General features: G+C 34.1%; 1 protein-coding gene across 1 annotated transcript; it reads right to left on the reverse strand.

The window, feature by feature from the left end:
- Positions 1-18: 18 nt before the first annotated feature.
- LOC149804731 (small nuclear ribonucleoprotein Sm D2) lies at positions 19-11,375 on the reverse strand. The gene is made up of 3 exons (XM_089943583.1): positions 11,221-11,375; positions 8,604-8,783; positions 19-2,316 (listed from the first exon to the last, which is right to left on the reverse strand). Exons 1-3 carry the CDS (start codon positions 11,223-11,225, stop codon positions 2,142-2,144), a joined length of 360 nt encoding a protein of 119 aa, XP_089799709.1. The 5' UTR covers positions 11,226-11,375; the 3' UTR covers positions 19-2,141.
- Between the last annotated feature and the right edge of the window lie 1,455 nt (positions 11,376-12,830).

The following is a 12,830-nucleotide window of genomic DNA, read 5'->3' on the forward strand; positions in this document are numbered from 1 at the left end:
AAAGAAATCGCAACAGAATTATGAATCAGACTGTTTATTCAGCTGTGTCAATTGATAATGGAATATAGCAGTGCCTTGTACAGGAGTAAAATCACAAGCATGTTAGCATCGGTGAAGAAATTTCACGATTGCCGGCAATATGGAATATCATACTATATTTTTCAATTTTAGCTAGAAATATTTCTAATTTGGGAGTGCCTGTATTAAACAAAATACAAGTTATTGTGTAGAAATGCAAGTGAGATGGATTAACAGCCCATATTTACGGTCCTTTTATTTACCTAAAGAAAGTTTTAAAAAAAGAGCTACTGGAACTGCAAAGGCTTGACACTAGAGTGTTTCTACTTTTTGTTTTTTCATTCTTGGATCATAACCTCAGTAACTAGAATGTAATCACCAATTACACAGCTTTACTCTACTCCTATAGCTATTGTAAATATTATCAGGCAGGAATTAAATTCAGACTAAGGTGATCTTGGTCCTTTTTTAAATAATTTTTTTGGTTGCAATCTTTATTCTTACATTTGAACTTTTAATCATTCTAAAATTGACAACCTTTACTTTTTAATCAGTAATATATAATCAGTATTGTGCTGACATATTATGAAACCATTCACCAAACTTCAGTGACAGGGCATAAAAGACATAATAACAAAGAACATTCTTTTTTCAGTTATCAAAGTAGATTTACTATAACGGTTTCATGCTGTTTTGTATTAATTTTAAAATTCATCATACATATATCCACCTGACAAGCTATCATCATTGTTGACCTAGACTCTACTGCAGGAAATTAACAAGCTATGAGTAACTTTGGAGAGACATATGGCTGGACATTGTTTATACATCAATAATTACCTTGATCAGCCTACTGAAGACTATATATAGCATGCAAGAACCCAAAAGGTTACAAGTTATATACACAATCCTAAGCTACAATGTGAAATGAAGTCACAGTGACCTTCCTTTATGGTAAGGCTGTGGTACTGCAATAGTTTGATGACATTTGCATGAGCAGAGCTTGAGAAATAAACAACGTTGAGTCCCTCAAAGGAACTAACACTCTACTCATTCAAAACAAAATTCGAGATTTCTTTTTAACCACAGGGTGTTGAAACCATCTCTGATATTCGAGTTCAAAGACTTTCTAAACAGCCACTATGGCAGCCATTTTGAATGCTAGACTGGCACTATTTTTTATTGGATACCAACCATACATTATTAAAAATTCTGGCAAAACCAAAACAATGCCAGTCCTTAGTTGCTACACAAGCATCTTTTTAACCATCTTACTTCAGATACAATGCACCATTTATCTAAAATAACACGCCAGGCTGATAATTTTTTTCAACAACTTGCCAAAGTGATTTTAGAAAATGCACTTGCCCCTCCTATTGATTAGCTAAAATAACAATGCAATCATGACACTAGTCTGTATAATTACTTCAAGATGGCATGTAAACAAAAAAGCAACAATATTTCATACATAATGGCTGCATTCACTGGATTGGAATTGTAACAAAATTGTTGTAATTAAATTGCAACCCAAAACGACAGGAAGTCACTATCTACTTAAACTACTAGGATTATGTTGTGTGCTTTTTTATGGCAAGTACTGAAACTATTCACAGGTCATGAAATAATTTACAAAAATGCAAAATCTTGGTTGAAAAAGCAAATTTATCTGTGTGGTTGTCAAATGATCAGTTTTACAGTCAAACTATAAAGAATTCATTATTATTACAGAAAGCAAGTGTCAGTAGTTTAATCTTGTAGACATTCCATGTGATTACGTATCAGCAACAGCATTACTGTCTTTAGGTGAATAAAACATTACCAGTGCATACAAAGTGTGTGGCTGATGCACTATAACTGACAAGTAAATAATGAGGGCAAAAAGTCAAAGTTTGAACATTTTTTAAATTTATTTAATGACAAAGTGAAGATGTAAATGAAAAAGCCATGTAGCCATGTACAAAATCATGAAACTTAGAAATTTTAAGAAAATTATTTTACCTTGTCACCTCTCATCTCACATGTAAATGTACACACAAACACACCCATGCATACACAGAACTCTACGCACATACAATTTCTTCAAAAGACGTACATGAAACTAAGTTGTCCTTTTCCATATGTTTTCACTTAGAAGTTGCCAAAGGATTTCTAAGGACTAAAATCACTGAATCTCCACGCAAGAACATTTTAGAAATGAATCTGTCCTTATTGACAGGCTTGGACTTTTTCTTCCCTTTCCCTGTTTTAGGAACTTCCGTCCACATTTCCTTCACATTTTCCAACACCATATTGCAGTGCCTGAAACAAAAAAAAACATTAAAAATTTGGGTAAATAACGACCAGAACCTCATAATGGTACTAGCCTTTGGAAGTAATAATAGAGCATTATCAAAGCAATAGATGCTTTGAACAATCCACTGACAATACCATCAATGTAACAAATATTGTCATTTCCCATGAATAAGTCTGTCAGAAAGGTAAAAGTTATATCCACCTTGGCCTTTTAATCAGCAATTTTGATGCCAGTTAAATAAAACAAACTTTCTGATTAGCCTACATCCATATTTCTCAATCAAGCTGTCACCAGCTATGGTAGTGTATATGCAACACAGTGGGCTTGGTTATTGTGTAGCCTCTGTTGTGGGGTTTAACACCATTTTTAAGCACACAATAGGCTATGCATGGTGGCCAGTATTAATGGTGGAGGAAGAACCCAGAAAACCCTCAGGAAGAACCACCGACCCACGAGGAGCTACTGGCAAGCTTATTCACAGACTCAAACCCACGCAGACAGAGGTGAGATGGCAGTGATCCGTAACGGAGAGTGCTTAAGACCACTCGGGGCCCCATATACATGTCAGATATTAGACCTTGCCCTACTTGATTATTTTAGTAATAAATATAAATATACTACCATTCTTTTATGTGTAAGCTGAAGCAAATAAAGTGAAGCATAAAAGAATAAAGAAAATAAGCTGGATAACCCCAAATTTCAAACTAAATGCAAGACATTTACCAAGGCTGAAAAGATGATTAAATATAATAAAAAGTTGAACAAAGTAAATGGCACTGCTTGCAAAGGTCCACTGGCAATCAACTGCAGAACACATATATGGTTTAATCTAGTCATCATGTAATAAATGCACATTTCCATTGATGATTAACAACGAGAACATGTGTATGGACTATTCTAGTCATCATGCACTAAATGCATGGTTCTTTTGGTGATTAGCAGCAATTACATACCGTATAAGCTCGCGTATAAGCCGAATAATTCTGGAAAAAATAAAGGCCTGGAAGAAGGGGGGTAGGGGTTGGCATATCTGCTGGCCAATGTGTAAACTTTACAGTTTGTAGGTCTTTTTGCTGATTACTGTAATGGCTGTAAATCTTGGGACACACGAAAAAAATTCCATGTTCTAAGACATAGGCATGTAAAAAAAAGGTAACTTTTGATGACCCGACAATTATTAAACTGTTATAAAGTACTATGACCGCTCAGGTGGCCTAGTGGTTAGAGTGCGGATGCGGGAGGTCGTGGGTTTGATCCCCGACCAAGCCATACCAGACTTACATAAATGATACTAACAGCTGCCTCGCTTGGCGTTCAGCATTAAGAGGTTGGTGTTAGGACTGGTCAGCCTGGTGTCAGGATAATGTGACTGGGTGGGACATCATGCTACATGTCTGCAGCATGATGCCCCAGTACTAGACATCACTATAAACTGCCACATTGCAGACATCACAGCGTTATGACTGAAAAATTGTTAAAGCTACATAAAAAATCAAAATCACATCACATCACATAAAGTACTATGATTGCTTTTGTTAATATTTTGCATGTGCATGTGCATATTTTCTGTATTCTCCAACACAAAGTTAAATAAAGTAAATACAGACTTAATAATTAGTGGGCCAGTTGAGTTTACCAGGAGACCATGCTGAATTATAATGTACAGTACTTACACAGTGCAAAGCATTACTTAAATCCTTACTTATTCCCAAACACAGATGCAGATTTTGCTTTATTCATTGTTTCGGCCAATTTGAATTCTTCCAGATAACATTTCAGCTAGTCCTTAATAGCTGTTTCACTTACATTGAATCACACACGCATGACTTACTCATTTCCAATGATATGTGATCCTACAAACTGAGGTAATATTTTTAAAAAGGTACGCACGTTTATTTGTACAAGGCACATAACCATCATAATTTACATGTCCACGAAGAGTGGTAATAATAAAGGCTGAAATTCTCATAGAGATCAAGTAAGACGAACAAAAATCGATTTTAGTTTAGTGTTTTAGCTGCACAAACATAACTTTCCACGCAATGGAAAGCTAGATGTTTCGGTATCTCCTATGTTGAAAGTTGGCGAATTTCTCTTTCGTTTTGCAACAGCAGTACAGGCTGGTTAATCATTAGAACCCTGAAATTGGCTTGTGATAAGAGGGAATTTTGACCAGTAACTATACCAGTTTAACACTGGTATATAGGGTAAAAAATGTCAGGTGTTCATTCGGGCAAGTTTCTTTCGTGGGAATGGAGCTAAAGCATATGGAGTTACAGCATTGGTAGTGATCATTCTTGGGACTGAAATTAATTGTGGACGATTTTATTGTTGCAGTTTATTTTTTGTTCTTGTTTATTTTATTTTTGCATTATTGTAGAGGTTAAAAAAAATCATTAATTTACGTGAATAATGTTAAAACTTAACATTCTATTTAGTGAAGAAGCGAATTCTTTATAATAAAATAATTATTTCATCACAACAATAATTCACAGGTGATACAACAAAACATGTAAGACTTTTCTTGTTTAGAAGATCTGAAAATCGAAGACATGTAATAATCAGGTGTTCTCTGCAAAAATCGGAAAGTCACCCCCACCCATGAAAGTTGACAGGTATGGTGTAAGGTCGCTTACATCAAAGCAAACTACAACTCGGCTTTTATGGTATTAGCATAATTTTCGAAGCATTATTTCCGATCAATTTAGAAGTACACTGCTCCGGTGGCCTAGTGGTTAGAGTGTCCACCTTGGATGTGGAAGGTAGTGGGTTTGAACCTCGGCCCAGTCATATCAAAGACATAAAAATGGTTCGTGCAGCTGCTTTGCTTGGTGCTCAGCATCAAGAGGTTAGTGTTAGGACTGGAGTCAGGATAATGTGGCTGGGTGGGCTCCATGTCTGTGACATGATGCCCCTGTGCTAGACATCACTATAAACTGTCAAACTGCAGACATCGTAACAATATGACTGAATTTTTTTGAAGCTGCATTAAAAATCCAAATCATAACACACACACACACACATTAAAAATAGTTGTCAAGCAAGCTGGTATTTACCCTGTGATCAAATGAGTTTGCTGAATTATTTTCAAAAGGATAGTAATAAGGAAATCTAGGAGAAGGAATATTCACATGAAAGCTGAGAGAAAAATGTAAGACTGCAACAGAGTACGAGAAAACTATTAAACATGTCAAAATTTTAGCAAGTCAATCCTAATGAATGGTTACCCTGGGTACCCGATCAAAGGGAAATTATATTAACTATGAACCTGAATTGCTTTGTCGTATGTTGATCCATGCTAACCCATACCCTCCGAGAGGTATTAACATGATTTTTCACTAATATGGGTGGCAACAGAGAGCAATCTGAACATAAAGAGAGTAATCTATACATTGTCACGGAATTGTGTACGAGTTATATCAATATGTATATGTTGTCAAAAATGTACTCTGGTTTCGTTGCCGCATACAGTGTCACCCAAGGGTGGTATATTTTTTCTGCTCTAGTTATTTCGAAATCCTGAGTGAAACTCAGACCCCTGCACATGCATATTGCCTGCAGCGGGAAACTTAAGTACCTAGCTGTGCATATCTGTCACAATGTACATATAGAGCAAATTCTCTATAACCAAATCACATTACACCGAGTCTTGTCAGGAAGCTTACCCCTTTACGGAAGGAAACCTCCAGCTGTAGAGGTAATGAAATTTACTTTATTACTATTCGTTTATATGACAGAATTGTTTTCATATTTTAGATGTTTTAGAACCTTAATTAAGGTTTCAAAAAGACGTACATCTGCAAACATATTCACTGATTGCAGTAGCTAATGAGCAGGAAACATATATTTATTCTAAATTCTACAGAGAGTCAATACCTAGGTTATACAACGCCATATTAGAAATACTATAGCTTGAGGATTTTAACCTAGACACAACTATCAACTGTTGCCTTAGCAATGGTCCTGGTGGCAGATGTGTACACTAAAAAATAAATTTCAAATCCAGCCGCTGAAACATAAATACCTGAAAGAGCAAAATGTGAAGTATCAACCAGTATTTTTGTCAAAATTCAATTAATTTCTTTTAAAAAATAATTATGTTGTACATTATTTTGTTTCTTATTTCTATGGATTAATGTGCATATATCCAATCAAATCATGGCACAAGTTAAAAGGTGGGACAAATTAATTTTCCGGAAAAACTTGTCCTGGACAAGTACATGAAAACAAAATTTGATCAGCCATGTCAGGATACCAAGATACTACAAAAGTACAATAATAAACAAGAATGGAGAGTTATGGACATATGCCGTGCAATTCCAACCCAAATAATGCAACACATTACAAAAGACAAGACAAAATCTCATAAAATCAGAATGTTGTAATCATTGTAAGATACGTCTTTAGAAAATCTCTACCAAATAAAATATTTAGAAGTCACAATTACTAGTGATCTTAAATGAAACCTTCAAATTCAAAAAGTATACACACTACAGCAAATTGTTTAGGTCTACAAAGATGTAAATTTTCATCTTGCCCACAAAATGCAAAATTAATCAGCTTCCATGGGTTTAGTGCAGACCACCCGAGTTTGTGAACTTTATTCTCAAATACTGAAGGAAGAAATTGAAAGAATCCAAAAATGAGCTGCCAGATTTGTTACATCAACTTAATGATTATATCCAAAGTTGCCCATTGCCAACCAAGGTAATTAGGGACATGTGGGTAAAAATGAGTTATTCTACTGAAAAAAATTGGGGACATTTGCCACAGGCAATAATAATTCTACATGGACGCCAGAAGAACGATAAAATAATTAAAAACATTACACAATATGCCTATATAGTTATATAGCACTATTTACAGTAGATAGTTCTTTGTTAAAAAAAAATAATTTTGTCCTCCAAAGTGCTCCTGGCTCTTTTCAGCTTTGCTAGAAGCTCCTTTTCCGAAATTGTTTCATGGCAATTACAATTGTTATCCAGCATCACGATTCTTGGCACTAGTTGGGATCAGAGGGAATCTGACCCCAGGTATGGTCATGAATCCAGTCTCGTCTTTTTTTTAACCAATCTGAAAATTCTATCTGAATCAGAATTAGAATGAAGGATACTCATGATGGCCAAAGGTATCCATGATGAAAGACATGGCTTTACAATAGTCACTAAACTTTCTTGGATTACAATCACTATCTGATATTTACAAGCCGAGACACACACAAAAGGTTTCTTGAAAATATGGCGGCCAATGTTTGTATGTGAGAAAGCTTGCCAGTAGCTTCTCGTGGGTTGGTGTTCTTCCTCCACCATTAATACTGGCCGCCATGTATAACATATCATGTGCTAAAAAATGGCATTAAACCCTACAACAACAAAAATCTTGAAATAATACTGATTATAGTTCACAAATAAAACACAAATGTTGTAGAAATCTAATTAAATAAAGCATGCAACACAGTATATCCTGAAGAAAACAATCAAAGAAAAGAAGTGTTCCAACTGATCATAAAATATGAATACCAGGAAAGACCAGGAGGACTGAAATTAACTGTTCTCAATAATAGCAAACTACTAGAAGAGACTTGAAAGGACCAAAGACACCTCAAGTTATATGCCAGAAACCAATAATAGATTACAAATTAGTAAAAGAGACTTGTAAAGGACCAAAAATACTCCTATGGATTCAACTACGATTTATTTCATTTCCTGGGTTGTTTGTTTTTTTTTTTTACAGAAAAAATCTTGATTTTTTTCTACAGCATTTGAGAACATGCTTGGCAGGCCATTCAAACTCAATTCAGGATGATGGCCATCTGTTATATGTCAGAAGATATGACCACAATATTCAACAAGTTGTCTTGGTAACCTTTAATCTATTGCAACTTAAAAACTGATTAATATTCTTTTACCGAGATTCCAAATAAAAATAAAATATATTGTTGCCATTTTATAAAATAAAACAGAACCAGTAGTAATTAATGTGAATATATCCTCCTGATACCATATGCACAAACTGAGTGACAAATTTTTCTCTTTCAAAATGTTTATCACAATTACTAATCTTAACTAAATTTTCAGTAAACAGTGTAATGTCTTTTCAAAGTCAATGAGGTCATGTGTTGTATGAAATTGTAAATCTTTCTGTCAAAGTTAGTGCCACATGGTACATCACTGTCATTATGAGATGGCAACTAACTAGTCTAGATCAATGGACCACTATTTCCTAAATCGAGGTTCAATTGCTAAAATGAGGTTCATTTGCGTTGTCTTGAAATCGGACATCAATACTTTACCTATCAAAAGCTTTCACACGACCCAAGAGTTTCTTATTGTTTCTGCAGTTGATGAGGACCTGGGTATTGTTTTTCACTGACTGTGTGAGGACAGACAGCGGCCCAGTGTTGAACTCCTCTTGCTCCCTCTGTGCCAGTTCCTCTGGGGTCATCTCACCCTTGGGCTTCTGCATCAGACTCCTACAATATACCAAGATATTTTGTGCACTGCATCTTATACCAGGAATAAAACAAATATCAATGATGTCAACTGCATCCCTACCATAGCAAAAGAGGATATGGAATCCCGAAAAATTTAGTCTTTCATTCCCATCAGTAAGCAGAACATGATACAAAACACAAATTTATTTAGGCAGCAAGACATCAACCCAAACAACATAAATATCAAGGCAGACTTCTTACACTGTTAGACTAGGTATCCAAGATAAACATTTGTGCAAAATTCATTACACCATGTGAAGTGTGGCTTCAGGTACCACATCTGTTTTTAAACATCATGAAAGTGAAATTGAAAAAGTGTAAATAGCACTTGTATTAGATAAAGGTACATTTGAGGCAATGATACATTGACTACCATTCCCTGTGCCCAAGATGTCTTCCCTGATATTTGTATTTTTGGGGTTGCTGTCTTACTGCCTACATAATGGCACTGTGTATCATGTTCTGAGATCAACAAACATTGGAAAGAGATAACAGATTTTCAGGAATATCTCACTTAGCTGCCCATGTCCATGCTTCAGTCATATTGCCTTAGTCAGACTTTACTTACTGTCTTTTTTAAAAATTAATTCAAATTCTCACACGAGCAAATGGATATGTTTTCATGCTCTGATGACCTATATTTAATTCAGCTGGAAATGCCAAAATCAGTTAACAGGATAACGTATCTTGAAAGAAACAAAGCTAAACACTTCAATTTAATCTGATTTCAGCATTCCAGACTTTTACTGTAGGACTATGCCATACCTACACATAACTCCTGATATTTGTTTTGGTGGTCAAGGTCTTACTGCCTTAATAATGGCACTGTGTAGTGTGTTCTGATTTCAAATAATGGTAGTTTTATCATTTGGTATGATTTTTTTCCTTCAGATTATTGTTGTCTTTCAACATAATCTCGTATTGAACACCTGTGGATATTGCAAAATGTCATCAAAGACTATAGTCCTACAATGAAAACGCTCAACCATGATATTTATGTTTTGGCATCAAGGTCTTACTGCTTAAATAACAGTGCTGTGTGTTTTATTGTTGACTGACATTGTAAGTAAGGTAAAATTTTCAGGAATATCTCACACACTTGGCAGCCCATGATGATGCTTTTCTACAAATTAAAGTCATAATGTTTTGGTCAGACTTTACTTACGCTGTCTTTTTTTGAAGAAATTAAAATTCTCACAAGTAAATGGACCTGTTTTCAAGTTTCATTGGCCTACATGTCAGTTCTTGAATGCAATAGTAGCTGGGAATGCCGAAATCTGGTTAAGTCGAAGTACATTTAACAAAACGAATAAAAATATACTAATACTGAAGAAAGTGTTTTGATAACTTTGTTTTGTTCAAAGTTCTTATAATCCTTTTAACTGCTTTTGGTAATCTCGGCTTCCATTGCAATCCAGCTAACTGAAATCTAGGCCAACTGAAATTAAAAACATGTCCCTTGCTTTTATGGGAATTAGAATGTATTAGGAAAAAGACATCAGAGTAAGTAAAGTAAAAATAAAACAGTAAAAATAAAACATAACTTAATTTGCTGAAATGGGCTTCCAAGCGAGTGAGATATTCCTGAAAATTTGACTTCTCATTTCAATGTTATCAACATCAGAACACGCTACATGGCGCAGTTATTTGGGTATTAATACCTGAATGCCCAAAACATAAATATCAGGGTGGAGGACTAGTCCTACAATGTAAGATGTATAACACGTTATTTATGTTTTAGTGCTGTCTTACTGCCCAAATAACAGCCTTGTATAGTATGTTCTGATGTCAGCTGAAACTGTGACTACTATACAAGCCCGTTATCTGGATAAGAAGACATATCACTTAAACAAAAACAACATGTGCTATGTCTTACATTGTAGGACTAGGTCGAGGGCTTACAGTGTAGAACTAGAATGTCTAATATTAGAAAACGTGCAAGGTACATGTTTGAATGCTACTTGTCAGTTCATCAGAAAATGCATCATAAAGATGAGTTTCTTTTTTAATTCAGCACTCTCAAATTAATCAGAAAACAGTCCAGTTTTATTTATTCTGATGTTCCGAAGTACCTGTTGGTAACAAATATTTGGGTCGATGTCTTACATTGTTTAGAACTATCCCAATCGTGTTAGACAAGGCGAGATTTGTTTATTTTGGTAACAACTTACAGAAGGCATTCAATGCAATTTAAAACTATTTTATCATTAACACTGAAAATGACGCTTTTAAAAATCAATGTAACAAAATATCACGATTAAGCAATAATAGATGGTACGCAGATGCCACTTCCGGTTTTAAAAGTTCCATTTTAATCATTTTTAATGACTTGAAAAAAGAATATTTGTACATAAATACAAATGTACATATATGTTAAAATATTCAATTAACGATTATAATGCTATATGATGCTTACGCCATTATTAATATTGATGATGTCGTCTGATAACTTTGAAGATAGCCAAACGTTTACGACGTACAACAAGCGAAAATAGCGCCACACAAGCTCACCCTATTACACAAACAGGCACCATCATATGTGAAGTGAAAACGGAATTTTGATTAGGGGCCGCATTTGTGCAGCAGCAGCAGTACAACAACGAAAGTTGAATGCGAATAATATTTATGATGGTGACTGGCTGATACTTTTAATATTTATTCTGTTGCTTTTATTTAGGCTTGTCTGTTGATACTTAACATCTGGGCTGCTGATTAAGGGGATCATAGTCCATCGACACGAAGAAAATAGCTAGAGAATTTTTTATATAAAAATAGTGTTTAAAAAAATACATAATTATATCATATTTGCATGGAAAGTAGCAAGTGACAAAACTGTATATGAAAAAATGTGATTTTTTTAGGGTTAAATTATCAGACATTGTAACTTGATCTTGATTTGGTAATTTACTACACAACAACATATGTAGCTTATATTGTATTGTATTGTATTGTATTGTATTGTATTGTATTGTATTGTATTGTATTCTATTGTATTGTATTGTATTTGCATTGTATTGTATTGTATTGTATTGTGTTGAGTCTAACATTTACGTACCAAAAGGACTTTTAAAAAAAATAAACCCTTAAAAACACAAGGCTAAATAAAAACGTTTATTTATTTATTTATTTATTTATTTATTTATTTATATGTTTTCTTTCTGAATTTTGATGTCAGTTTAGCATGGGTTAACATTATTATGCCAGCAAGGGTGGATAAAAAGTTGGAAAAGGACCAGTCCTATTTGAGAAATGACTTGCCTTCTGAGAAGACGACCAAGGATCTTTTTACTAACAGTTGTAATCAACATTTTTATTTTGCAACTTAAATGATTTGTGTAGTGACTCATTTTAAATAGCATTTAATATATCTTTTTAACACAAAGTGTTAAAATTGGTCCATAAGTGCTTACGATCTGTGAAAAGAGCGCATTACGTTTTTACAAAAGAATCAATCAATATTTCCGTTTTCCAAATAAAATTGTTCTGTGTAGTAACTATTTTTTCATAGCATTTAATATATCGTTCTTAATAAAGTGTTTAAAATGGGTCCTTCTAGCTAAACAGGTTCTTTTCATGATAAGGACTTACCTTCTGCAAAAATGGACCAGATACATATTTACTAATAGTTTGGATCAATATTTTTATTTCACAAATGAAATTAATTTGTGTATTAATTCATTTTATATAGCATTTGATATTTCTTTTCAAGATAAAATGTAAAAAATGGGTCCTTTTTGAGAAAAGGACTTACAGTCTGCAAAATGTTTCCAGTACGTTTTTAATGACAGATTCAATCAATATTTTTCTTTCATGAATTAAAATAATTTCTGTATTTACTGAATCAGTATTGTATACAGATTTATTTCTTTTAATCCAATAAATCTCAGTAACCTCAAAAATTGTATGTCATGAAACAGGCATGAACTCTGGGTTATGTTGTTACAGATTTTCCTGGTAACATTATAAATTATTTAGATAATAGTTTTAAAATAAGGATGATTCATTAGTCAAACGAAACTATCGGGA

The sequence above is a fragment of the Sinohyriopsis cumingii genome, chromosome 2, assembly GCF_028554795.1.
Source record: "Sinohyriopsis cumingii isolate HCF-2022 chromosome 2, ASM2855479v2, whole genome shotgun sequence".
NCBI classification, from domain to species: domain Eukaryota; kingdom Metazoa; phylum Mollusca; class Bivalvia; order Unionida; family Unionidae; genus Sinohyriopsis; species Sinohyriopsis cumingii.